General features: G+C 43.7%; 1 protein-coding gene across 5 annotated transcripts in view; it reads left to right on the top strand.

The window, feature by feature from the left end:
- Positions 1 to 26077, top strand: part of NNT (nicotinamide nucleotide transhydrogenase) — a 77690-nt gene that overhangs the window by 48900 nt on the left and 2713 nt on the right. For all 5 annotated transcript variants that reach the window (XM_079793023.1, XM_079793026.1, XM_079793024.1 and 2 more), the window contains exons 17-21: positions 191 to 370; positions 7264 to 7423; positions 8931 to 9012; positions 23219 to 23337; positions 24573 to 24688. In XM_079793023.1, coding sequence (XP_079649149.1) covers positions 191 to 370; positions 7264 to 7423; positions 8931 to 9012; positions 23219 to 23337; positions 24573 to 24688 — 657 coding nt within the window. The remainder of the gene's footprint in view (positions 1 to 190; positions 371 to 7263; positions 7424 to 8930; positions 9013 to 23218; positions 23338 to 24572; positions 24689 to 26077) is intronic.

Here is a 26077-nt window from a genome sequence, read left to right as displayed (position 1 = left end):
TCAGTGTTTACGTGTGCTGTATCTGCGGGAAACCTGGTCAGACAGGAGGTGCCTCGTCCTTGGCAGACGGACACGTGCGTGTAGAGATAGTCGTTGGAAAACCGGGAATGGTTAAGAACCGGGATGTCCAAGGGCAGAGGCTGTGTTTGTACTGCATTCATTTTGAGTTGCGCTTTGCTTGTCGTCCCAGGGTGTGACCTTGACGGCTGCCATCGGGGGTGCGGACATGCCCGTGGTCATCACTGTGCTCAACAGCTACTCGGGCTGGGCCCTGTGCGCCGAGGGCTTCCTGCTCAACAACAACCTGCTGACCATCGTGGGCGCGCTCATCGGCTCCTCCGGGGCCATCCTGTCCTACATCATGTGTGTGGTAAGAGACACGTGCCCGACAGACCAGGGGGCGGTGTTCTGCACGTGAGGGTGCGTCTGTCATTTCTGTTACTGGCGGTAAAAATGACCACCTCAGCTTTCATTCTCTTCCACAGAAATCCCAGTGGGTAGCATTTGGATAAATTTGCAAGGCTGCTTTTAAAGTACTCAGTGTAGATAATCAGGAAAGTTAAAATCGTCTGACTCCGCCTGAAATAACTACTCCAGGTTTTGGGTTATTTCCTTCTGTTCTTTCTTTGTGAATTACATATCTGTGTATTCCCTTGTCTAATCACCAGGTACACTTCCACATTTAATTTTTTTAAATCTTACAAACCATGTTCTTGCCATTTTCTTATTAAAAATGCTTTCTCAATATTATTTTTTAAGGGACTTCAGAACTAATCTATTACATGGATATATAAAAATATATTTAATGTTTCCCTAATGCCGTACCTGTTAGGTTGTGTGATTTTTATTTCTCTTTGTACGTAAATACATCGTTGGCACTTCTGATTTTTTGTCTTAGGATTGATTCTTAGAAGGGAGAGGGTGTGCTCATTTTTAGGGGCTCCTTCTGCTCATTCCCGTGCTGTTCCGGGAAAGCTTGTGACACTCCCACTGGTCATCTGTGAGAGTGCACTCCTGAAGTTTTGTGGTCAGCATGGTTTATTTGTTTTAGAAGAAAAGAAAAAAAAATTAACAAGAAAAATACTTCCTAGCTTCCTTTTTGTTTTTAATTCTCTTCTTGATGGCAAGAAGATATCCTGCAAATAATTAAAGGCTTGACTAGAAACCTTTTTCTAATTATAGATGCTATTCTCTAAATAATCGTTTTGAATGACTGTGAAAGGACAAGCATGAGACTGAGTGAAATCAGCATGTGAACTTCACACTGATTAATAATTCAGAAAAAGAATACTTAACCCACCTTCATTCTTTTATTACATTATTTAAAAACCCTTATTTGACAATTGAGACTTTCCCTTATATTTTAATTGAAAAAACTCATTGTTGATTGAATGCTGGAGTCATCTTTTTATAATAAAAACTTAGTTTTCTTTGGTCATATTATAAAACAAAGGATTTGATAGCCCAAGTTTAAAATCAAGTTAAGAGCTTTTAAAATTAAATCCCTCTAGCCCTAACTGGTTTGGCTCAGTGGATAGAGCATTGGCCTGCGGACTGAAAGGCCCCAGGTTTGATTCTGGTCAAGGGCATGTACCTTGGTTGCAGGCACATCCCCAGCAGGGAGTGTGCAGGAGGCAGCTGATCGATGTTTCTGATTCTCTATCCCTCTCCCTTCCTCTCTGTAAAAAATCAATAAAATATATTTAAAAAAATAAAATTAAATCCCTCTAGTAACTAGAGTCTAGTTGTTGAGGAAATTTTGGAAATTGGGAGGTTCTGTATTTCCTATTTGAAAAATGCCAGGCTTTGGAGTTGTGTGTTTTGTTTTTTTAAAAACCCAAATGTTTATGAAGAAGAAAACATTTATTCAGTTATATTAGAAATAATTTTCTCTAAAAATGAACCTTTAACCCTTAGTTTGGCTTTGCTTCATTTGGTGAATTTAAATGACCAGCAGGGGGCAGCAGATTTTCACTAATACCTGTGGTTGGTCAAAGCACTGATTTTAAAATTAAATGAGAGGCTTGAATTTTAACACAGCTCGTGGCATTCTGGTAGGGGCAGAGGACGGAGGACTTTTACCTAGATCTTGGATACCTTCGTGGGTACCTTCTTGCCTTTCTCCTTTTCTTCTTACAGGGTTTTCTTCAGGTTCTTAAATGTATCAGCACTATTTGCCCAGTTTTGTCTGTGTGTGCCTCTTTTATTCCCTCTCCATTTCCTTTCCTTCTTCATTTAGTTTCTTGTTATTTTTGGTTAGAGTAACTGCAGTAGCTTTGATAGTAGCAGTTCTACAACAGTAACTAGAATAAGGTAAGAAGAGGCAGGAGTTGAACGTCCTCTTTTCTATGTCTACTTATGTATTGTATCATCTTTTTCTTAATTTTTTTCTATTTCCTTTTTCTTGATCTGTTTTCTCTGTTTATTCTGTTTTCTTTTCTTAATGCTCTTTCTATTTCCTCTGCCTTAGGCATGCCGTTCACTGCCAGCGAACCGCAGCTATTTGTTATTCCTGTGCTGTGTATAAGGTTAACACGCTATTCTTATAGCTGTCTGTGACCACAAGTATCACACTGGGTCAGATTGATGCTCTGTAATAGCAAACTGTAGTCCTTTGGGCTCCAGGACGGCTGAAGTTTTCATCTTAAAAATTATTCAAATATAAAAATAAAAGGCATTTATTGTGGGAAATTTGGAAGAAAATAGAAAAGGATGACTAATAAAATAAAATAATCTATAATCCCATTACCGCCTAACTGTCCACATTTAATATTCTAATTATAGTCTTTTCACATGCATATGTTTAAATGCATTCTATGCCACGGTTTTCTAACAATTTTTGGTGTCTGCTAAGATGGTATTATATCGTACCCATGTCCCTATTATTAGTTGCTCTTACCTTTTTTTCCTGCAGTGCATTCTCCTCGTGCATCGTTGGTTATTGTCTTTACGTACAATCGCTTGGTCAAGGTGGCTGTTGATATTGATAAAGGGGTCTCCACAGAGCACTCGTTGCAAGTTCTCCCGGCAGGTGACGCATAGAGCGGGCGTTTTACTGAACCCTCTGCTCCTCTGTCTTATTACAGAACAGACGACAAAAGCAGGGCTGCCGTGGTTTTCAGTTTTGAAGACAGAAATGGTCTTCACTTCTGCATTTTCCTGGTTTCTGACTTTTCACCTTCATCTTCAAGAATTCTTAGCCTGTGCTTGTTCATGATAAGCACTTGTTTCTTCGTGGCTGGTGCTTACTGGCAGCTCAGAGCGGTTCATAATACTAATAAAAAAGGACGTATCTGCTGGTCGCTAGGCAGAGTGTGAAGTTGCCGGCGGCGCTGGGTGCTGTACAAATGTTAGCTCACTTACTCCCCACGCGAACTCCGGAGGTAGGAAATTCTGTTCTCCTTTTGCAAGGAAGGTATTTTAAGAGATCGTGTATTATTCGCTTTCGTGTTTGTAGTCTTTTCACATGCACCGGGCACATTCAAAGAAATACAATAGTTGTTAAATAACGATTAGATGAATGTTTTATTTGTTAGCTCTTTTCATATTTTGGAATCCTCTCCGGATAGGCTGTAGTAGCAGATATACTATCAAATATCGATATCTAGTATTATTACTGGCATGTTTACCTTCGCTGTTTTATTATTTATTGAAGGAGATGGGCGAGGCCAAACCAGACCAGCATGCTTTTGTTAAGCGAGAGGGAATGGAATGCACCCCGAGCGGCTAATGAACAACCCCTGAAATTGGATTTCGTTCTGACAAAGAATCCTTTTGGGTGTCCTCGGAGTCTAATGTCGTGGTTACACAACACCCAGTATTATAAAAACGGAAAGATGTCCACAATGTCCCAAAAACCAGCGCAAATGAACGCTGTGCTTTATATCCAGATGTCGTTAGACATTAACCTCTTTATGATTTTATAGTCCGTTTACTTGGAAAATGGAACAGCATTTTCAGACCAAATTTTTTGATTTTTGCATTTTGCTGCTTTTTCTCCCAAATGAAAATAGAACAGAATTAAGTGGATCAAAGCCAAACTAAAAAAACTTTTCTTTTTTGCTTTGCAACCAATTAATCAGCACCTACAAAGCATCGAAATGAGAGATGCTAGTCAATGGTATATATGTTGTTATTGCTTTGGTTTGGTCCATTTCATGACCTTTGTTTTCAGAGTTTTCTTCTGACATTTTGCTTAGAATTACGTGAATTAAGGATCTCTTTAATGTAGCATACAATTTTCATTATAGGGCTTAATAACTTAAAAGGCCCAGTCTTGGACAGGGTTGCAAATGCTTTGTCTTGGAGCTGGGAGCTCTTCAATCTGGGGTCAGTGGTCACAGGATAGTCTCATTAATCACTTAAGCAAGCCAAAAAGAGAAAAAACAAAAACAAAACAAAGCCCTAAACCCTAAACATTTGTTGAAAATATGATGTTGCAATGGTACGTTCAGAGATGAAAAATAATTTCGTTTTTAAGAGACCACATGGAATTAGCTTAATGGTGATATAATTGTGGATACGTGTTTAACAAGTAGACTTCGATTGTTACACTACTGTGTGGTTCCCTGTTTTCCTCCCTAAGATGCCATCCGGAGTGGGTACACATTAATGAAATGGCCTCAGATATTCTTTTCTTCTCCTCCACTCAGTTTTATAGGAAATGAAAAATGATTCCTCCTAAGTCCAGTAAGGTGAAAGTGTTCTATCATCTACATCTTTCTCCCCGTCATGTCCCTCTGTCCTCTGTCCCTTCACAGGACTGTGTAAAGCAGGGGATGGAGTCTTTTTGTATATTTGACTTTTTTTTTTAAAGTTATCTATGGCCCTAGCTGGTTTGGCTCAGTGGATAGAGTGTCGGCCCTCGGACTGCAGGGTCCCGGGTTTGGTTCTGGTCAAGGGCACGTACCTTGGTTGCAGGTTCCCTGGGCCTGGTCAGGGTGTGTGCAGGAGGCAACTAATCAATGTGTGTCTCTCGCATCGCTGTTTCTTTCTCTCCCTCTCCCTTCCACTCTCTCTAAAAATCAATGGAAAATTATCCTTGGGTAAGGATTAAGAACAACAACAAAAAGTTATCTATGACAGAAATATCTCAATGTCTGAAATAGGTCTTTGAGTCAGTTTTGAAGGGCACAAGTTTTGTGGAAACTATTTTTGGTCATTTATTTTCAGAATCTTGTAATTCAAAATTAGGTAGAATTGATCAAAATCAATAAATATTGAATGTTTGGGAAGTCTCGGCTATGGCTGTGTAGATTTTCATTAAACCTTGGATTTAAGTAGAGGAGGTGGTGTTCAGCATTTAAAACTTCATGTCAGATGGGGACTATGAACATAAAAGCATTACTGTAATATTTCTCTGCCCTTCTTATCTATTAATAATATACATAAAAACATTCTGGGTTTTATTTTACACATTACTAGAGGCCCAGTGCATGAATTTGTGCACCAGTGGGGCCTCTCGGCCTGGCCTGCGGGACCGGGCTGAAATCAGCTCTCTGACATCCCCCGAGGGGTCCCGGATTGCGAGAGGGTGCAGTCCAGGCTGAGGGACCCCACCGGTGCATGATGGGGGCCAGGGAGGGATGCAGGAGGTTGGCCAGCTGGGGAGGGGCCATGGGAGGACTCCAGGTCATGTCAGGTTCGTGTCACTCAGTCCCGATTGGCTGGACCCCAACAGCAAGCTAACCTACTGGTGGGAGTGTCTGCCCCCTGGTGGTCAGTGCACATCATAGTGATGCAGTTGAGCGGCCTTAGCATATCATTAGCATATTACGCTTTGATTGGTTGAATGGACGACGGGACACATAGCACATTAGGCTTTTATTACATAGGATAATCTTAGACAAGTTTACTAGACTTTGGGCTCTGTAAAATGTGAATGTTGTACTCATCAGTGAACTTAGGTCAAAAGAACAGTTTGAAAAATTATGACATTTTGATCTATCATCTTTGCAAGTTATGTTGTTGGCATGTTGCCCTTTGTCAAGTGTGGCTCTCTGCCCCTTCTTCTCTGTGCCCTCAGCAGCTCACAGGCCTGTCCCCTGGAGGTGGCAGCCGGTGGGCTGTCCTTGGATGGGAGGTCATGTGCTTCTCTCTGATGTGTTACTTGTCACTGCAAATCTCCAGGTGCTTTTTGCTTTTAAATAATCATGTGTCTTTTTGGAAAAAAAAAAAAAAGCAATAGATTGATACTCATATAGCTTATAAGTGGCTCAATGATATGTTTATTACAACCCTTAAAATAGGGTTTAGTAATTTTTGGGGAGTTTTTTTTTGAAGTGAGACATTCTGTTGTGATTACGTGGAATGACTGCTTTGATCATGTACAGGGATTTGAAGTCTTAAAAGGTAGTTGATCCCTCAGAACATCTGGCTTCTCGTCTTTCCATGCGTCTTCCTTCGCCTCGCCTTGAGAGGGCCATACCCGAACTGTTTTCAGAACCCGATCAGTTATCCTCACGTTTCCGTGGTGGTGTTTGAATGGGACATTGTTGGGTGACTGTAAAGGAGGAACTAGAAGTGCCTTCCTACTGTGTTTTTTTCCCCCCCAAGATAATTTTTTTTCCTGGTTAAACGGGTGGGTGTCTGTTTTACTAAAAAGCGTGTATCTCACTCATCTATCTTTTCGGAAATGAAATATTTTAGGAGTCTAGTGATGAGTCCAGTCACTTCTACTACAGCTTCACAGAGCTGATTTGGAAAGTCAGACCCTACCAACCTCTACATTTATCTTTCCTGACGGCAGAGGGCAGCAGAGTTCTAAATGAGAGGCATCCCTGCCCCTTCCCTCAGGCTTGCCTCCGGACAGCTCGCAGCTGGCAGTGGAACTCACCTGAGAGCTCCCTAGGGTCACCTTGTAAAATTTCATATTCCTGTGCCTTCCTTGTACTCGTGTGAAACACATGTGAATGTGGAGGTACAATTTGCTCGATCCATGTGCAGGTGATAGTAACCTGAGTTTTTCATTAATTTCTTAATGTAACCGGTAACTTTCCTTGAAATGCCTTAACTAACTTTACTCTCTTACTGAAAATATATTCGTGTGTCCTTGATTTTATAGAAAAAAAGGATGTGGTTTCCCAGATACCTTCATTTACACTTTTGCAATAATTTTCAGAAGCTAGATCAAATTATGTGGTTAAAATGTTTTAGGTGATCAAATATACCTCTTTATTGAATATTTCTGAATATCATATATTCAGATCATTTTCCAAAAGTTATGTGGATTAAACTCTCACAGAGGAAAATTTTGCTTTTCAGGCAATGAATCGCTCCCTGGCGAATGTGATTCTTGGAGGCTATGGTACCACTTCAACAGCTGGTGGAAAACCCATGGAAATTACTGGCACACACACAGAAATCAACCTGGAGAATGCCATCGACATGATCCGAGAAGCTAATAGCATTATTATTACTCCAGGTACAAAGAAAAGGCATTGTCATTGATTACATTAACAAATTCTTAGAATAGGAAAACATCTAACGGGCACTTGTTTGTTTTTGAAAACATAATGGGAACTTAGAAGCAACCCTATTGTTATATAGTGAAAGATACTGAGAATTTTCAGCTTGTGTCAGTATTTTGGAGATCACATAGAGATTCTATAAATTGATGACGTGGTTCTAGCCATGCCTTCCAGTGATTCTGTACGAATGTTGAATCATTTTCAAGTCTTAGTTGTTTATTCCTTAATGATAATTTTTGGGCCTGTTGTCAGGATTAAGTTAGATATAGTATATGAAAGTAGCTCACTCTTAAACTTGCTCAGTAAATGTTAATCTCTTTCTTTTTAAAAACAAATATTTAAAAAATCATTGCGATTCCTGTGGTTTCCACCAAGGTGAGGTTACGTCGCCTAGTAAAGAGCTTGGTCTGGGAGTCATTGCATCTCATTTTGGTTTAATCTTGCTTCTGACAATCGACATGACATTGACCAAGCCATTTGTTCTCTTCAGGACTCAGTTTCTTTTTTAAAAAACATGTTTTTATTGATTTCAGAGAGGAAGGGAGAGGGAGAGAGAGATAGAAACATCAATGATGAGAGAGAATCACTGATCAGCTGCCTCCTGCATGCTCCTACTGGGGATCGAGTCTGCAACCCGGGCATGTGCCCTGGCCAGGAATTGAACCGTGACCTCCTGGTTCATGAGTCGATGCTCAAGTATTGAGCCACACTGGCTGGGCAGTTTCCTTCTTTTCTGAAGTTGAGTTTCATTCTTCTTCACTGTGAAGATAATGCTGGGGTATTACAGGCAGCATACTGTTTTCAGATTAAGATTTTAACGCTGTCGTGTTATATCATAGGCATTTTCTGTAAAGAAAATCTGTTGATTTGACATGTGGGTAGTTTGTTGGTTGGTTCTATACCAAGATATGAGTAAACGTTAGCATAACTGGATGTTCAGGTACAAGCCTTCTCACCTGGGCCAGTATCACCTTCTGCAGACATTGGAGACAGGGGTTAGGGTTTGGGTGTCTCAGTGACAGGGCGGCCGCTGTCCGCTCTGTGTGGGAGCAGTTGCATTGCATTTGCTAGAATGCCTGGGCCATCCCCGCAGAAAGAATCATCTCCCCACAGGGGGCTTGGTGTCACCTGCTGAGAAGCCGTGCTGGAGTGGGAAGGTGGGAAGATGTGCGGGACTGACAGACAGACAGAGACAGAGAGAGAGGCAGAGGGAACATGACGTGTGGGTGGTGTGCTGTGGGAGGGCGTGCCCAGTGGGATCAGACCTGCACAAGACTGAGGAGGGACCATTAGAATTTGAAGTTGAAATTTAGGCCAGTATTTAAAAAATTCCATACGATAAGTTTGCTTTCATTCTTAGTCCTATTCATGGGTTGCTTTTTTTGGCATAAAAATGTTTCCATCCAGAGAGGAATTTCAAAATAAAACCGCATTCTCCCGTGTTCTTGGTGTTCCCCGCAGGCTACGGACTGTGTGCGGCCAAAGCGCAGTACCCCATCGCCGACCTGGTGAAGATGCTCACGGAGCAGGGCAAGAAAGTCAGGTGCGTCCTGCGCGCAAGCAACGCCGATGGCTTCTTTGTAGATGACGGCTTCCTTTCTGTTGTAATCTGGCATGCAGTTTCTATCCAATGAGACAGGAATGTGTGCTTATTAAATAAAATCAGAAAAACACATAGATAGTACTAGTAAGGAGGAAGAAGCAAAAAGTGATGACAGTCCCACCACCTGGAGACGGCCCCTCCTTGTGGTTTGGCCGATTTCACCGTTCACTTTATGTGACGGGGACACCTGCCGTCGCTGTAAGTTGACGCTTGAACAGCCACCCCCGTTTCTGCTGCTCGGCACGCTCAGAGACACTCCTCCATAACGAACTACAGGGGTGGCCCCCAGAGGTCCCAGTCTCTCTACCCAGGGGTTTGAACGGTGGGAACAGAAGCATTGGTCCAGCGATGGGCTCAGACACCATTCCTGAGGCCCGAGTTGAGCAGGTCCAAGTCGACACCAGGGGTGGGGAACGGCCGGCCTGGGGGTGTCTAAGGCCCGTGAAATCATTTGGCCTGGCCCTGCGAAGGCATTAGGCGTGAGTTCATTAAATATTTGACCAAACGTAGTAGGCTAAATTAAAAAAATATATATATTTTATTATTATTTGTAATCCTTACCCAAGGATATTTTTCCATTGATTTTCATACAGTGGAAGAGAATGGGAGAGACAGAGAGAAATATCGATGCGAGGGAAACACATTGATTGGTTGCCTCCCACACTCCCCCAGTCCAGGGCCCGGGCCCAGAAGGAGCCTGCAACCCGGGCACATGCCCTTGACTGGAATCGAACCGGGGCCTTTCGGTCCGCAGGCCGACACTCTATCCGCTGAGGCAAACCGGCTAGGGCAGCAGGCTAATTTTTAAGTTGATAATTCTGTACGGCCTGAGGATGATGTTATAAATATCCAGATAGCCCCTGGCAGAAAAAGATCCCCCTGCCCTGGTCCAGGCCAACACTGTGCAGTAGACCTTTCTGTGGAAATGGAATGTTCTGGATCTGCACCCTTCCAGAACGGTGGCCACTTGATGGGCTTCGCCTGAGAAATTGACGTAAACATTTTTTAAAAGGTAAAAAAAAATTTTTTTCAATGTGTAGAGCACAGTGATTAGACACGACTGTTTCTTAAAGTGGAGTTTTGCACGTGTAATCTCAGGGAAAGAAATTAAGTTGCAAAACCCCCCTGCTCTCACCTTAGTCTGACTACCTCGTTTTTGCTGTTTCTGTCTAATAGCATCGAACCTAAGTATAGGTTCAGGTGACAAAGGGAAATTTTATTATATGGGGTTCCAGGATAACTATTAACAGGGAAAACCAGAAGTCCCGTCTCTCTGGTTGGATTTGGGGAAGGAGGTCAAGCAAAGTCACATCCGGGTGACCTTGCTTGACCAAACACGTCTGACAGGAGAGGCCAGGGAAGAGGCAGACCCGGAGGGGACCTGTGGGCTGGTTAACAGTGGACTGGGGAGCTCACCCCTCAGGGCGGAGAAGACTGCTGGGACTTCCTGGTTATAAACCACCCACTCTCTGAAACACGGTTAGAGCAACCACTGCGGCGCCCACTTGCCGATTGGGCAGAGGCCTCTGCTCCTGGGAGGGCAGCAGGGGGCGGCGAGCGGAGCACTGCATTTCTAGATCTGTCCCATGGCCCTGGACGGAGGGTGTGAGGGGTGGAGCAGTGGGGAGGTAAGGGATGACCCGGCTCCGTAGTCTGGAGCTGGGCTATGAGGAGGCTGCGCAGGGCCCTGCATGTCCCGGGAAGCCGCTCTCTAGCAGTTGCATTGACCTGAGAGAGGAGATAAGGCCGTGATTAAGGAAAATTAGCTTGTTCACCAGGATGTGGGTATCTGTCGACAAAGACAAAACCGTTAATGTCTGTTAATGAAAGTCCCCTTGCAGATGCCAGTCTTTCACTTTTGTCTGGGGCAGATGATAAGAAAACAGGCCCAAGAGCGTGCCTAGAGCCGGGCAGGGTCCCTGCTGGGCTGCGCAGAGTCCGGGTTTTCTCCTAAATGTCGCAGCTGTTAACAGTGGTAAAAGGGGCTCAGGTGGTTAAACCAGAGGGTTATCTAAAATGTTTGAGCGTCGGCTGCATATTCTTTCTCTCTTTCTCCCCACCCTTTCTTCTCTCACTCCTTCCTCCTATCTCTACTTGCCGGCAATCCAAAGTCTGTGTTGTTTTAAAATGTGAAGAGTTAAAATACTACTTTGTGGTAGGACCAGCATTCCTGGGATGTAGTGGTTCCCACACGTAGGATCATCTTCAGTGAATTGCAGATTGATGATGAGAAAAGTCATTGACATTGTTTCTTTATTTTCACACTAGAGGCCCGGTGCACGGATTCGTGCACAGGGCGGGGGGTGGGGGGGCCCTCAGCCTGGCCTGTACCCTCTCACAATTCCGGACCCCTTGGGGGATATAACTGCGCCAAACAGCAGGTGGCCAGGGAGGAGCCTGAGGCGGGGCCTGGCACCATGCCGCTCATGTTCATCCCAGCCTGCTGCCGCTGCTTGGTAGCACTGCCATGAAGTCGGGAGAGGCTCCCGCCACCGCAGCTGCACTCACCAGCCTTGAGCACGGCTTCTGGCTAAGCGGTGCTCCCCCTGTGGGAGCACACTGACCACCAGGGGGCAGCTCCTGTGTTGAGCGTCTGCCCCCTGGTGGTCAGTGCACATCATGATAAGAAGTCTCATTTCGGTAACTCCTACATTCACGTAGGGTACGAAACTCTGCTTCTTTGTGGTCACAGTCGCCCCGGAAAGCGTTTGCAGACCTACAGTGGGAAGGATGTGTTACCGAATCTTTAATCATTTTCCTAAAAGGAAGTGTTTCTCTGTATTCAGTCTGCATGTGAAAGTCGAATGTAGTATAACACCTGCTGTCACCATGTAGATATTTAGGAGTCGAGTGGCAAGTCTAATAAAACAGGAAGGTGGCTTCCATGCCTCCGTTATCCTTAGGGAAGGGCATGGTTCGTTTCATGTTGTTCTCTGCTTGCCCACTGACCAGCCTATGGTGGCCAGCGCCCTGGGAACTCAGCCCAGTGGTAGAGGGGTGGGCGCAGAGCTGGTGAGCATCAACGACTGCTGGGCAGCTGGACGGAAGGCAGGACGTGAAAGGAAATGAATAAGAGGAAGGAAAAAGTGCTCCGTAAAGGAAAGGGAGAAGACAAATAGATGTTCGTTTCTGACCTCTTTAAAATTTGCATTTTTGTCCACGGGGAAAAGTGATTATTTGACTTAAGATTTATGGGAGATATATAATTATATGTTAGTGTGTTACAGTTTTCTTTTTTTTTTTACTTTTACTGTAGTAGGTTGAATTTTCAATACCGGCTTTGTAACAAGTTATGCAAACCTTGCGTTTGCTTTAAACGGAAGAGAACGATTCTTGCTAACACGATGACAGTGGATTATCATCGTTTTCCTTTCTTGCTTCTGTGTGAAGATTTTTTTTTATTTATTTAAAGGGAATCATAGGAACTTTGTTGACTCTGCCTCGGGTGTCGTCGTCTTTTCACAGGAGACAGGCACGTTTTCTTTACAAGGTTAGGCCTGTGCAAATCCGTAGAGGCTGGCTGCCTTTTACAGAGGCGGACGTCTATCCGAACAGGAGGCTGCTGCCGTGGTTACCCCGCCCTTTAAAGGGAGAAACCTGTGTTTGCAGTCGCGGTACCTCAGTCCTTTCATCACTGGGCGCTCCCACGGGCTCCTGGAGCACAGCTGCGGGCCGCTGGCTTAGGAGCTCTGAGCCGCGGGACCCCCTCACGCCCAGCATCCAGATGTGGTGACATACTCGCACACAGCCCTCATGGAAACGGGCCAGTGTGGACATCTGACTGTCATCAATGAGTGATGCCCAAGTGGTGCCAAGAAAAACGGCATCTGTCACCCAGCCCGTCTGTATGACTTCATGGCCCGTGATGGATGCAGAGATACTGCCGTCTCCGTCCTGGGATGCAGTCAGAACCCGCTCACCGGGAGTTGAGGTGCAGCGGGGCCCGAGGCATCTCAGATCAGGGCTCGTGCGGAACATCGGGAAAGCCCACTGACTTACTTTCTTTACTGGCCACAGGGTGGTCACTTCCCAGGTGCCCGGAACACCTTTGAGCTCGCCTAAATGATGCTTGATTTCTGCAAGCTTTTTATGAAAAATCTAACAAGAGCACAGACATGTCTTCTTGATATTTCCCAGCCTTTGCATTGCTATGATAGGCTTTTCACTATAAAGCAGAGATAGTGTTGCCAATGAATAATTCTTAGGAAGAGTTGTAATTTTTAAAAAATAATTAACCACTGCTTAATTTTCTTTAAAAAATATGTTTTTATTGATTTCAGAGAGGATGGGAGAGGGAGAGAGAGACAGAAACATCTATGATGAGAGAAAATCATGGATTGGCTGCCTTCTGCATGCCCCCTACTGGGGATCAAGCCTGAAACCTGGGCACGTGCCCTGACTGGGAATCAAACCAAAGCAAAGTCTGTGTCTTCGTTCACATCTGAGTTCAACCTACGTGCAGAGTCGCCAGGAACCTCTCAGATCGAAGGGGTCTGTGGTGCTCCTAGGACGTGGCCTCTGCTCGCGGGTTCTGACTGTTGACCAGACTCCCCGCAGCTTCAGACTGTCCCCTGCATGTTGGTGTGGAGGAGAGCACAGATGGCCGTGTACAAAGCCTGTGCCTTCAGTGTTTTGCAAAGCCGTGCATTCTAGACTCCTCCCTTGGAAACCCCTGTGGTCCGAGGGAAAACCTCATAGCCGATGAAGCCAGGGCCTCTGACCATCGGGGTGACTTTGGGTTCTCAGTCCTAGTATCAGTGAGAAGAAACTCTCTAAGCTGATTCTCTTCAATAAGGTTCAAGTAAACATAAATAAACAAAAGTCCTCTTCTCATTTCAGGCCCAAATTCTTCCGTATCTTGCGGATAGTGTGTGTCTTGGGCTGCTCACTAGCATTGCACTTCAAGAGCCACTCAGCAGCATCATTAGTGCTTCTGACAGAAAGATGAAATTAGGTACAGTTCCTACTACATCTCTGCACTGTGCCAGAATATAGTATTCTAGAACATTAGTGGCAAAGTAGATGTTTAATATTGTCTCTGATGTCATTCTTCATAGCCTAATTGGGCTGTTTTGAAATACAATTGCTTCACAGTCCTTCTGTTTCTCTTCTGGGTCTGGTAGCTGGATTTGGTTCAGTGATGGGAGAGCCATATGCGGGCCCAATCTGTAGTAATCTCCTCCCCGTGGACCAGGTCGTGTTGTGACGTTGTCAGCGTTTGCACGAGAGCGCCCGATGGCACCCTGTTTGGAAGGCTTCTCATTCTCTGGGTGGCCTCTGTGGCACAGGCCACATGTGCCCATGGGAAATGTGACCGCCGCCCTTTGTCAAACATGTCCTCATTCGTCACAGAGCAGGTCGTATTATTCTGTCCTGGAAAAATGGAGCCCCTGGGACCTAATTGTAAGCTCTTGAACAAATTCGTCATTTTCTTCCTGAAGAAAGGCAGGCCGTGGATGAACACCAGATTGCAGATCAGAGTAGCAGCTCAGCCCTTATTTGCCTTCAAAAAAAAGAAAAGAAAAGAAAGGTACATGATGTTCTCTCGTTCTAGCTGTTGGAAAGCGCTAGGAAATGAAACGAACGTTTTCTTTTCATTTGGAATCGTATGAGTGAGTTCGTCTGGACCACTGCTGGTCGGAAGGACTTTCACAATTTTAGAAAGCCGGGTGTCTACCCTCTGCCTAAGAAGCGTGGCCAGAAAGTTGATTCTGTAGCTTCTCTCATTAATCAGTTTGTGTGGACACGGTCTGCCTTGTCAGGAAGGTTTTCCACGCGTTACCAGGTTCCTCCTCAAACGGGTGGGCTAACCCCACCCAGCTGGTCCCCGCCTTTTCACCAGTAAGGATTCATTTAGGTCCCATTTCCCCTGCTTCACATTTCATAAAGTTTTCTTCTAAACTACATTTACTACATTGCCGAAACCGGTTTGGCTCAGTGGCTAGAGCGTCGGTCTGCGGACTGAAAGGTCCCAGGTTCGATTCCGGTCAAGGGCATGTACATTGGTTGCGGGCACATCCCCGGTGGGGGGTGTGCAGGAGGCAGCTGGTCGATGTTTCTCTCTCATCGATGTTTCTAGCTCTCTATCCCTCTCCCTTCCTCTCTGTGGAAAATCAATAAAATATATTTTTAAAAAAATAAACTACATTTACTACAAAATAGCTTTTTCTTGCACTTTGAATAAGTGACCTGTAACTGTCAATAAGAAATTCTGATCAGGCCCTAACCTGTTTGGCTCAGTGGATAGAGCGTTGGCCTGCGGACTGAAGGGTCCCAGGTTCGATTCTGGTCAGGGGCATGTACCTTGGTTGCAGGCACATCCCCGGTGGGAGGTGTGCAGGAGGCAGCTGATAGATGTTTCTCTCTCATCAATGTTTCTAACTCTCTATCCCTCTCCCTTCCTCTCTGTAAAAAAAATCAATAAACTATATATTTAAAAAAAATTAAAGAAATTCTGATCAGAATGTAATAAACCAAAGAAACCTGCCTTTTTCAGATTCCATCTTATTTTTCACAGGTAAAATGCACAATTAGTAAGAAATATTGAAAGTAGTAAGAAATCTTTTTATTACTTCAATGGACCCTTCTCAGGATGGTGCATTGCACCTGCAAACATACAATCAAAAGTCCTCCGTGTGTAGCACATACCAGGGACTCATTATGGCCTCAAAGGGGAACTACAGCCTGTTTTGTGACTCAACAGTTTGTACATGTTTACTTGCTGTAATTCTGAATAAAGGAGTCCTACCTTAGGAAGTGGTTGGATTAGAGAATCTTTTCTTTTAATATATTTTTATTGATTTCAGAGAGGAAGGGAGTGGGAGAGATAGAAACATTAATGATGAGAGAGAATCATTGATCCACTGCCTTCTGCACATCCCACACTGGGGGTCGAGCCTACAACTCGGGCATGTGCCCTGACTGGGAATTGAACCCATGACCTCCTGGTTCATAGGTTGACACTCAATCACTGAATCACACCGGCTGGGCAGGAAACAATACTTTTTGCCTAATAGTATCTGTGGAAGGGTTGAAGATGGCCTTTTGAAATTTGACTCTATTAAAGTAAATCTGTATTCTAATATTAGTTATGACCAAGTTCCCAATGAGTTTAGTGTTCACAATTGTTTGCCTCAGTCTCTATTGTTAGCCTCAGTCTCTGTTGAGTATCATTTCTCTAGTCTTTTTTAAAAAAGTATATTTTATTGATTTTTTTACAGAGAGGAAGGGAGAGGGAGAGAAAGTTAGAAACATCAATGAGAGAGAAACATCAATCAGCTGCCTCCTCCACTCCCCCTACTGGGGATGTGCCCGCAACCAAGGTACATGCCCTTGACTGGAATCGAACCTGGGACCCTTGAGCCCGCAGGCTGACGCTCTATCCACTGAGCCAAACCAGTTAGGGTGATATCTCTCGTCTTTTGATGTAGTTGGGAGTACAAACAATTTCTGGCTTTCGTTGGATTACACTGGAATTTACTAGGATTTCAAGTTAAAAATTAGAAAACCAACTTAGAAAATGTTGGCATCAAACCAACATTTGTCTTAATGTAAAAATGTGTGTTTCTTTTTTATAAAAGTGATCATTAAAATGTGGATGTATTTGAAAGATACAGATGAACATTTAAATTACCAAAATGTATTTGAATGTAATTTACAGGTTACATTTATTGAAGGCTTACCGTATGTGTGCCAGGCGGTTGGTCTCATTGTCTCACTTAAATCTCACAGTACTTCTCTGAAGAGGTTTTATCATCACCCCCATTATTAAGGGCGGCACATGGAAGTTAATCGTCCAAATGTCTTGAACCCAGGCAGTGGGTCTCTAGAGCGTTTCACTGCTTCTCTATGCTGCTGCCCCAAGTTCTTTCTCTAAAAGGAGACGTGGGAAGTTTATGAATAAGCCTACCTTTCTGGGCACACCTTTCATTGAGCACTGAGCATCGAGTGCCAGGTTCTGATAAATTAGCGTGGTTCCTATACTAAGGAACTCTTGGCCTGGGGGGTGCAGCCATCTGAAGGAGGAGCTGCATTAGGAAAGAGTGTGGTGGCTGCAAGATCTTCCTGTGATCTCATTTAGTAGCTCTTGCCCTTCTGTAGGATCTTGTTGTGGTCAGGGACAGCCGGCTCTGTTTTGTTAAGCATGTACACAATAAAAATAATTTTTTTCTAGTTCAAAGGGAAGAACCAAAAGGCTAGTAGGCTCTGCAGTTCAGAATTCTGGATATTCTTCACGTGATGATGGGACATTGATGAGCTTTGGCCGTAGGTTCCTGGAAATTGCCGGTCTTGGCCAACCGATGTCTGATACAATTAACTTTAATACATACTTTGGAGATCAGCCAGTTCCACGGGCCAGAATTGTTATAAACTCCCATTGCCTCATCAACATGCACATACATATTTCTACAAATGTAGCGTGTTCTGTTGTTTCTCTCAAAACATTGGCATTCTCTTACAATAGTCTTGCGTGTGTTTGTCTCCAATCTTAGCGTCTTAAAAGTGTAGTATAATAAATGACTACACAAACAAATATAAAGTGATCTGCCCTTTGGGATGTTCAGCATAACATGTTGGTTAGCTTTGCGATTATTTACCCTTTGCAACTAGCTCAAAAGAAACATCATCTTTATGAAGTCTGCAGCTAATCATATATTACAATAGTAACTCATACATTTAGAGGTTTTTGATTTCTAACGTGGTCCATGACACCTCAGTGAAAGCATAAAGATGATAGCCAGTGGATTAGTTTAAAGATAAGCCAAGGTAGTATTAAAAACAAGTAAATAAATTAAAATTAAACAAAAATACTGGAGTCAAAGAGGAATACAAAATTGAAATCCAAAAGTAAATCACGAGGTGTATGTTGGTTTACTCAGCTAAAATAGAAACTCTAGTTCATGGAATCTTAGGACTGGAAAGGGAGTTTGTGGCAGACCGAATAATGACCCCAAGTATGTTCACCTCCTAATCCTTAAAATCTGTGAATGTGTTGCCTTACATGGCAGATGGCAAAAGGAACTTTTGTAGATTTGAGGTGAGGATTTTGAGATAGGGAGATATCCTGGATTATTCAGGTGGGCCCATGTAGTCACTAGGGTCAGACTCAGAGAAGTGACAATGGAAAGAGAGGTCACAGTGATGCAGCCACAAGCCAAGGAATGGGGGCAGCCTCCTGAGGCTGGAAAAGGCAAACAATGGATTCCTAGTCCTACCAGCACCATGATTTCAGTGCAGAGAAATGGACTTTGGACTCTGACTTCCAGAACTGTAACAGCATCATCAATTTGTGTTGCCGTGGGCTACTAAATTTGGGGTAATTTGTTACAGCAGCAATAGGAAACTAATTCAGACCTCGAGTGTCATGTAGTATGACTCTCAGTCTTTAAGTCTCACCAGTCATGTTTGGGAAGAGGAAAGGACCTGGGGGAAGCAAGAAATACTTCTTGGTGATCAGAGGGCTGGGAGATTAAGAGAAAGTTTTTGGTGTTCAAGATTACTATTAACATCTCAGAGGAGCTCAGATGAGTCCTTGGTGGCAGTTGATACTTACAGGAGTGAGACAGAGCAATATCTTACATTATTCTGGAAGTCCCGAGTCCACCTAAGCTGGTCCTCTCTTAAGGTAGTTCAGACCGTTGATGATCCCCTGCCTCCTCCCATACCTGGAAGGCTGTCCCAGCGGCTGCAGCTGTCTTGATCATGTCCAATGCCAACCAACTATCCTTCGCATTTGTATGTGAAATACTCTTGACTCCAAGTGCATCAGCTCAGATTCATGAGCTTCTCTCTCCCCGATCCACAGAGAAGAAGCCTGAAACATCCCCTAACTAGGGCATTTGTTTTAAATTAACAGAAAGTAGTGTGTGTGTTTTTTTCTCTGAATTTTTAAGTCCAATTCTTCCTTTTGCATTTGAAGATCGTTTTATTTTATTCTGTGTAAGGAAAATGAGGACTATTTGGTCAACTTCTGTTTTGTTTGGTCTGCTTGAAAATAGTTTTGCCATTTTTCTAGCCAGCTGATCTTTTTTCACTTAGAGCGTGTTATTTTCTAAGTTGTTGGATATTCTGTGTTTCTTCTGAACCTCTGATGCTTTTGAGCAGCAGCTCCCTGAACTGAATCTAGTTAGTTATTTAGTTGTGTCATTGGGTCTAGTCGGTGACGGAGGTAAAACCACCTGTGCGTGAATCTGGGAAAGCAACCCTGTGCTAATTTGGAATGTTGACCTGAAATGGACACAGTTGAAATGCAAATGGACATTAACCTTGAATGAAATCAGCTGATTAATAATATGTTTAAACCTCTGTAAAGTGAAACGAGTTTTTCAAACTAAAATTTTTTTTTTTTTCATTTCTAATAGTGAGCGGACATGGTCACCATTTCTTTTAAAATATATTTTATTGATTTCAGAGAGGAAAGCAGAGAGAGAGAGAGAGAGAATGATGAGAGAGAATCATTGATCAGCTGCCTCTGTCCTTCCCCCTCACCCCCCCCCCCCCGCCACTAGGGATTGAGCCCACAACCTGGGCATGTGCCCTTGACCGGAATCAAACCTGAGACCCTTCCATCCCCAGGCCGATGCTCTATCCACCGAGCCAAACCAGTGAGGGCCATTTTGGTGATTTTAATATGTGCATCTTCTTTCCCAGTCTATTTTTTATATTAATGCTTAAAATACTGTGTTATTGAAGTATTAAAATGATATTTATGTTCAGATTTGGAGTTTAGTAATAATAACTCATTTAATGAGCATATACTTTGGTACCTGGAGAAATTTTTTTTCAAATGTTTTATTGCAACTGTAAAAATATCACAGTTTTAAAGAGGTATCTCAACCAAAGAGTCTGCATAACACTTTGGAAACGTTTTCTCTGCGACAGTTTGAAAACGGCTGCGGTCGTGCTGACTGTAGCTTGCACTTCTACAGGGAGAGCGTGAACATCAGTTGTCAGTATTTTGCCTAATTTCCTTCATTTTCAGGAGTGATTGAAAACTCTGGTATGGAAAAGAGAATGACATTAGCATTTAAATGTTTAGTAAAAAAAAATGCAATATTTCTTTTTAGAGAACATTGTAAATTTTTTACTCAAGTGTTGAACTGTTACATTCCCCAAAATGACAGGAGAGAAACTATGGTTGAAGAACTTAAAAGCTGCCCAGTTGGTGTAGCTCAGCGGTTGAACATTGACCCAGAAACCAAAAGGTCAAAGGATCGATTGCCGGTCAAGGCACATGCCTGGATTGTGGGCTTGATCCCCAGAAGGGGGTGTGCAGGAGGCAGCCGATAGATGATGTTTCTCTCTCATAGATGTTTCTATCTCTCTATCCCTCTCCTTGCCCCCCTCTCTAAAAATGACTAATAAAAAAAAAGAGAACTTGAAAGCTGATGAGACAGTGAGGTTGGGGAGCACTGTTTGAAGTAAACTGTTGACTGTCTTTAATTTTATTCTCATTGAAATTGGACTGCAGACAGCCCACTGAGGGAAGAGGGGAGGAATTCCTTTTAAATGAATCATAAATTATTAATAGTTTATTTTATCCAGTTCATTTCTACCTCCCACTTGTAGTAATTTTTTCAAAATCTAACTTCCCCAGCACTTAAGGGATGCTGGTCAATGTTTTGCATTGTTGTAGCACTTTGCATACTAAGAGACATTTTTTCCTCCTATGTCTGTTTGTCCATGCAAATACTTAATTTATTGTTTATAGCTTGTAGCATTGTTGAACAATTCTTGGCTCTCAGCTTTTCTCAAAGCACACTAGAAATTGGATTCTTGGAACTCCTTATTACACCCATTCAAGCAGAGATAAATAGGTATTTCTTAGACCTCTTCTACTGAGAGTTTTTATAGCCGTAGGCCTGTGGCCTCATAATAACAGCTGGTTACTACTCTATGGGGAAACTGAGATGGAGGGAGAGTCATTAAGTGACGTGCCCAACATCACACAGCTGGTTAACCTGAACTGTTAACTAAACAAAATCATCTCTTAAATTGCTTGACTCGACTGACTATATCGTATAGTAGTTAAAAGTTCAGACTCTTGAATCCCAGTGTGACCATTTACTAAGAAAGTTGTGCACACCACATAGTACATCCTAAAGAGTGAATATTAGCCATTATGTCAGCGTACATGCCAGCCCCTCTTGTACACATCCTTGCTCACTCTTTTTAGATAAAGGAATGCAGCTCTAAAACCCAGTTTATTTAACTAAGTACTAGATTTGAATCAGCTGCCCTAAATTCTAAATCTTGATGGAGACTGTTTGGGCCAGAAAAAGATAATACATGAGAAGTAACTTATAAATTATATCACAACATAAAAGCATGGAGTGTTAATTTATTTTATATGGAGTTAATTTAAACTGTACATTCTCATAGAAAAATATTAAAGACATGAGAAAAAAGCTACGATCTGTTGTACAACTACCTAGAGATAACTGTTTTTTTTTTCCCTTTCGGTCGGAGTTTCTGTTTTTTTAAACATAAGTTGGTTATTGAGGAACATTCAGCGGTCCCAGAAGAAAGATTATGCAAAGGGGAATCTGGTAAAGAGAATACCCATCACTTGATGTCTTTCTTTTTCCCCAATGATAAGCCTTCCAATAATCCAGACTCGTCATGATCAGTTTTAAAGGTGTAGAAAAGCGTTTATCAGTTATCTGGGTGATAAAAATGGCCATTTTATAGCTCTTTGCAGGTCTGCTTGGTGAGGGGTCAATTCCTATGCTTGAATCTGTTCCTAACAGGACCGTGTTGGGAGTGGGGAGGGAGGCCTGGCTTGGAGGCAGTTCCTGTGAAAGTAACAGCATCTCCAATGACCACGCGTTTTGTCAGAGACAGCGATGGGCTGTGCTGGCTGTCAATGCTCATGCAACTCAGGCTTCGTCAGTGGGGGAATCTGAGGATGTGATTTGCTTGCTGGGCCTTGTGCATCTAGATCACATCCAGCAATATTGTGTTCTCTGTGAGGGGCTGGGGTTTGAGCTGGGCACTGACAGTGGAGGTAGCAACAGGCAGCTAGGACATCCCGCGGGTCATTGAATAGTTGAAAGACTTGAGGATGTTTTGCTTAGTAGGCATCTTAGGATGGCTGAAAGAGACCCATATAGGGAAGAGGGAGTAGACTCATGGCTGCAGATGGCAAAACTACAGACCTTGGAGAGCAACGAGAGGGGGGTTCTCCCCGGCTTACTGTAACGAGTGTGTGCTTGTGCAATGGTGCATGTGTTATATGTAATTATCAGGATTGTCTAGTAATGCAACAGACCTTAGGAAGGAGTAAGTTTCTGGTCACTGAAGGGATTTAAGCTGAGACTGGATGGATCCCTGCCACAAGATTCTATAAAATGCATTTCTTCCCTGGATTTGCTTTTTATTGAGTTCTTATATGACAGGGACTGTGCCCGATGCTGAGGAGACAGAGGTCAGTACGATAGGCAAGAGGCTGGGTTACCTGACTTTAAAGATCCCCTATGGCCGGGGCTGGAAGAAATTGCTTGTTGCTTCAGTTTCCTTTGCCTTGATAAAGCGTGGAGCTCTGATCTCTATATACCTCCGCCTTGTGGACACGGCAGCGTGTTACTGTCGTATTTCTTCTGTGACATGGAGTAATGCTTCATCACTCCCTGAAAGACTGTAGGCCATTCACTCATGCACTGGACAGTATTTTATTTCCCCACTTTTGAACATAGAGGTTAAAGCTGACTGTAGAGTTGATTTTTCATGGCAAATGTTTAATTCCATGCTGACTTGCGTATGTTTTTTTAAAGACTCAAGGTATGTCAAAAAGCATAACGAAAGCAGAATGCTTATTGAATGTAAGGTGATATTACATAGGAATGCTGTTGGAAGTTCATTGTAGTTCAAACGGATATGGAGGATTCAGGCTCTGAAGTTATGCTTACTTCTCTGAGGGGAGTCCTAGTGTGTGTAATACTGAGATACCGAATCTCCAACGCCAATATTTGTAAATTGACCACGTATCCGTGCTGATTCTGCTTCTGCTTCTGCCTGCGGAGACGAGGCAGTACCAGGAGGAGCAGAGGGGCCCAGAAGAAACTGTGCCGACTGGGAGGTGATCTTGGGGTCTCTGTACATCTTGGCCCATCCAGTAAGGCCAGCTGTTCGTTTGTTTCACATCTAGGTTTGGAATTCACCCAGTTGCAGGCCGGATGCCTGGCCAGCTTAATGTGCTGCTGGCTGAGGCTGGGGTGCCATATGATATTGTGCTGGAAATGGACGAGATCAACCAGGATTTCCCAGGTAAGTGATGGGGCCGACGGTGCCATTGACTTGTTCTTAGAGTGACTAAAGCCGTGCCAGTCCAGGACAGAAACTGTGGGATCACGGAAGACCTGCTCGTCAGATGGGGGGCAACCTGCTCCTGGTGGGGATGCGGTCGCAATGACGTAAACGAAACAGTGCTGACTGGTTCACCCGGGTTGTAAGCAGCACAGGTAACTCTGCTCCCATGCGGAGAGCTGAGGGATGGAGCAGGCCCTGGGAGGCGATGCAGGGTGGTGGGTTGCCCGGGGACTCGGAACACACCTGGCTTTGGAATCCAGGCCCTGACTCTCTCTCTCATGACCTTGAACTAGCTACTCAGGCTCAGGTTCCTCATTTATCAAATTGCTGTTGATAATTCAGTGTCTGATTTCTGCAGTGTTTACTGGTTTCCAGTTGTACCAACTCAGGATCAGAATAGTAGTTTTCTGTCCCCTTTAAAGTACCAGACTTCACTGGACAAGGTGCTGTCCTGTGTGACTGTCATGGGGATTGGTTGAATGCTAATGACATTTGGCCCAAGATCATGTTTGTTAAAATTAAACCAGTTCCCTCTGGCAAGTGTCCACTGTTAACATAAAAAAACAAGCAAACTGTTTGTTAGAGAAAAATAATGAAATCGTGTGTATGTGTAGATTCACATGGCATTTTGGCAAAGTTCTAAGGTAGTTCACATTATAATGCTTAAAGAGGGAATTTAGGCCATTTTAATTTTATGCCTCCTTTCAGACTTCACTGTTGCTAAATTATGTGTGAAACCTGCCAGTTCCAGGAATTATGGACACAGCTTTAATATAGTACAGATTCATAGACCATTTTCTTTTAGACATCAAGTTGCGTTTATGTGGTCATCTTAGAAGTTGAAAATGGAACACAGATATTATAAAATATTGTCATTGGCAAAGTCACTTTGGGATAATGAAAGAACTATATAAAGTTACATTAGGGGAAGGAAAGCATAATAATGCGAGCTCCAGCCAGGATGCTCAGGTTAGATGCAGGCCTGTTGCTTTTCAGCTGTGTGACATTGGCTAAGTTACTGAACCTCTCTGATAAAGTCCTTGGTACGGTGCCTGGCACAAGCGCGGGTCTTACAAATATTAGCTTTTGTTATTATCGTTGTTATAAAGCCAGATCAGTCTCATTTTCCCGGAAAGAAGTGCAAGGGACTCCCCTGAGTTTTATATTTTCTCTTTTTTTCTTTCACGATGTAGACACTGATTTGGTCCTTGTGATTGGAGCTAATGACACTGTCAATTCAGCAGCTCAAGAAGACCCCAACTCTATTATTGCAGGCATGCCGGTTCTCGAGGTCTGGAAGTCAAAGCAGGTACGTTTCAGGCTCGTGCTTCATCCTAGTTATCAAAACCCTTAAAATGCACACACATGGAGCGTTCCTTGGTCACTGGATGAGAAGTGATGAAGGCTTGAGGAGGCCCAGGCATTGGAGGAGGATTAGGGTCCGGTTCTCCTGATGCAGCTTCTGTGCCCTATGGCCACCGGGGAATCTGAGTGAATGCCTCGGTCACAGCAGAACCAGAGGGGATGGTGCAGCTGGATTAACGGAATCTGTAACCGCAGCTGAACAAGGGCTTTTGGAATGAGCCTGGCCGAGTTCCAGGTCGAGTCCCGTGGACCAGATGGCTTCTCTCTGGGACAGTGAGTCAGTTCCTCGCCTTCATATATGAAGACGAGCACATTTTTTCATTCAATGTTATCGAAAGGGGGTTTGTATGTCGTTATGGGGTGTCTGGAAGGAAGGTGATTTGGAAATCGGACAGCAGCGTGGCACGAGGAAGCAGGCTCTGCACGTGCACACACTCCTGAAGGGCGGGTGCTAGGTCGTGGGGAGCTCAGCGCTTGCCAGTTGCCCTCTGCCCAGCCGTGGGCACGTTTCTTTACCACCCTAAGTCAGGTCTGCGTTTTCAGAACCATGGTTACAGAAGGTACATTTCCCCTTTCATTTTGTTTCTCTTTACTGTACACATGAGGTTAAAACTTAGTGTTTGTGGTACGTGAGCAGATAAGCCATGCACTGGTTCATGGGATATGAGAAATTATTGCATTGGTCATTAATGTTGGAGAGTTTGCAGAGCCCTTGCCGGTGTGGCTCAGCAGTTAGAGTGTTGGTCTGTGCACTGAGGGGTCAGAGGTTCAATTCACAGTCAAGGGCACATACCTGGGTTGCAGGTTCAATCTCTGGTCCCTGGCCCAGTCCGGGCACATGCGGGAGTCAACCAATTGATGGGTCTCTCTCACATTGATGTTTCTCTCTCTCTCTCTCTCTCTTTCTGTCTTCTCCTTCACTCCCATCCCTTCCACTCTCCCTAAAAATCAATGGAAAAAATATCCTCGGGTGAGGATTAACAAAACAAAGAGTTTGCAGAGTACACTGTGGTACTAATGCTATTTGAAGCGTGAACACATTTGTACTGCTTTCCTTCTTGGATAGATGGCAGGACCTAGACCATAGGGAGGCTTTTATTTTCATTAAGAACTGACTTGATACTCAGCAGGACAGCACCAGCTGTAATCTGTGTAATTGTAAATGTCTGTAGCACATCAGCATCAGAGACACCGCAGTATTAGCTATTAGCCTCTCCTGTGACAGCTAGGGTGCTCTTTGGGCTTCTGTGTTAGAACTTTCCGATAGATTTTTTCCTTAAAGTGAGGGAGCAGGACTGATACCATTTTCCCACTCAACTACCTTTATTTTAAA

The sequence above is a fragment of the Cnephaeus nilssonii genome (assembly GCF_951640355.1).
Source record: "Cnephaeus nilssonii genome assembly, chromosome: 2".
Lineage (NCBI taxonomy): Eukaryota > Metazoa > Chordata > Mammalia > Chiroptera > Vespertilionidae > Cnephaeus > Cnephaeus nilssonii.
The sequence above is the reverse complement of the archived record's forward strand: the minus strand, read 5'-3'. Positions and strand labels throughout refer to the sequence as shown.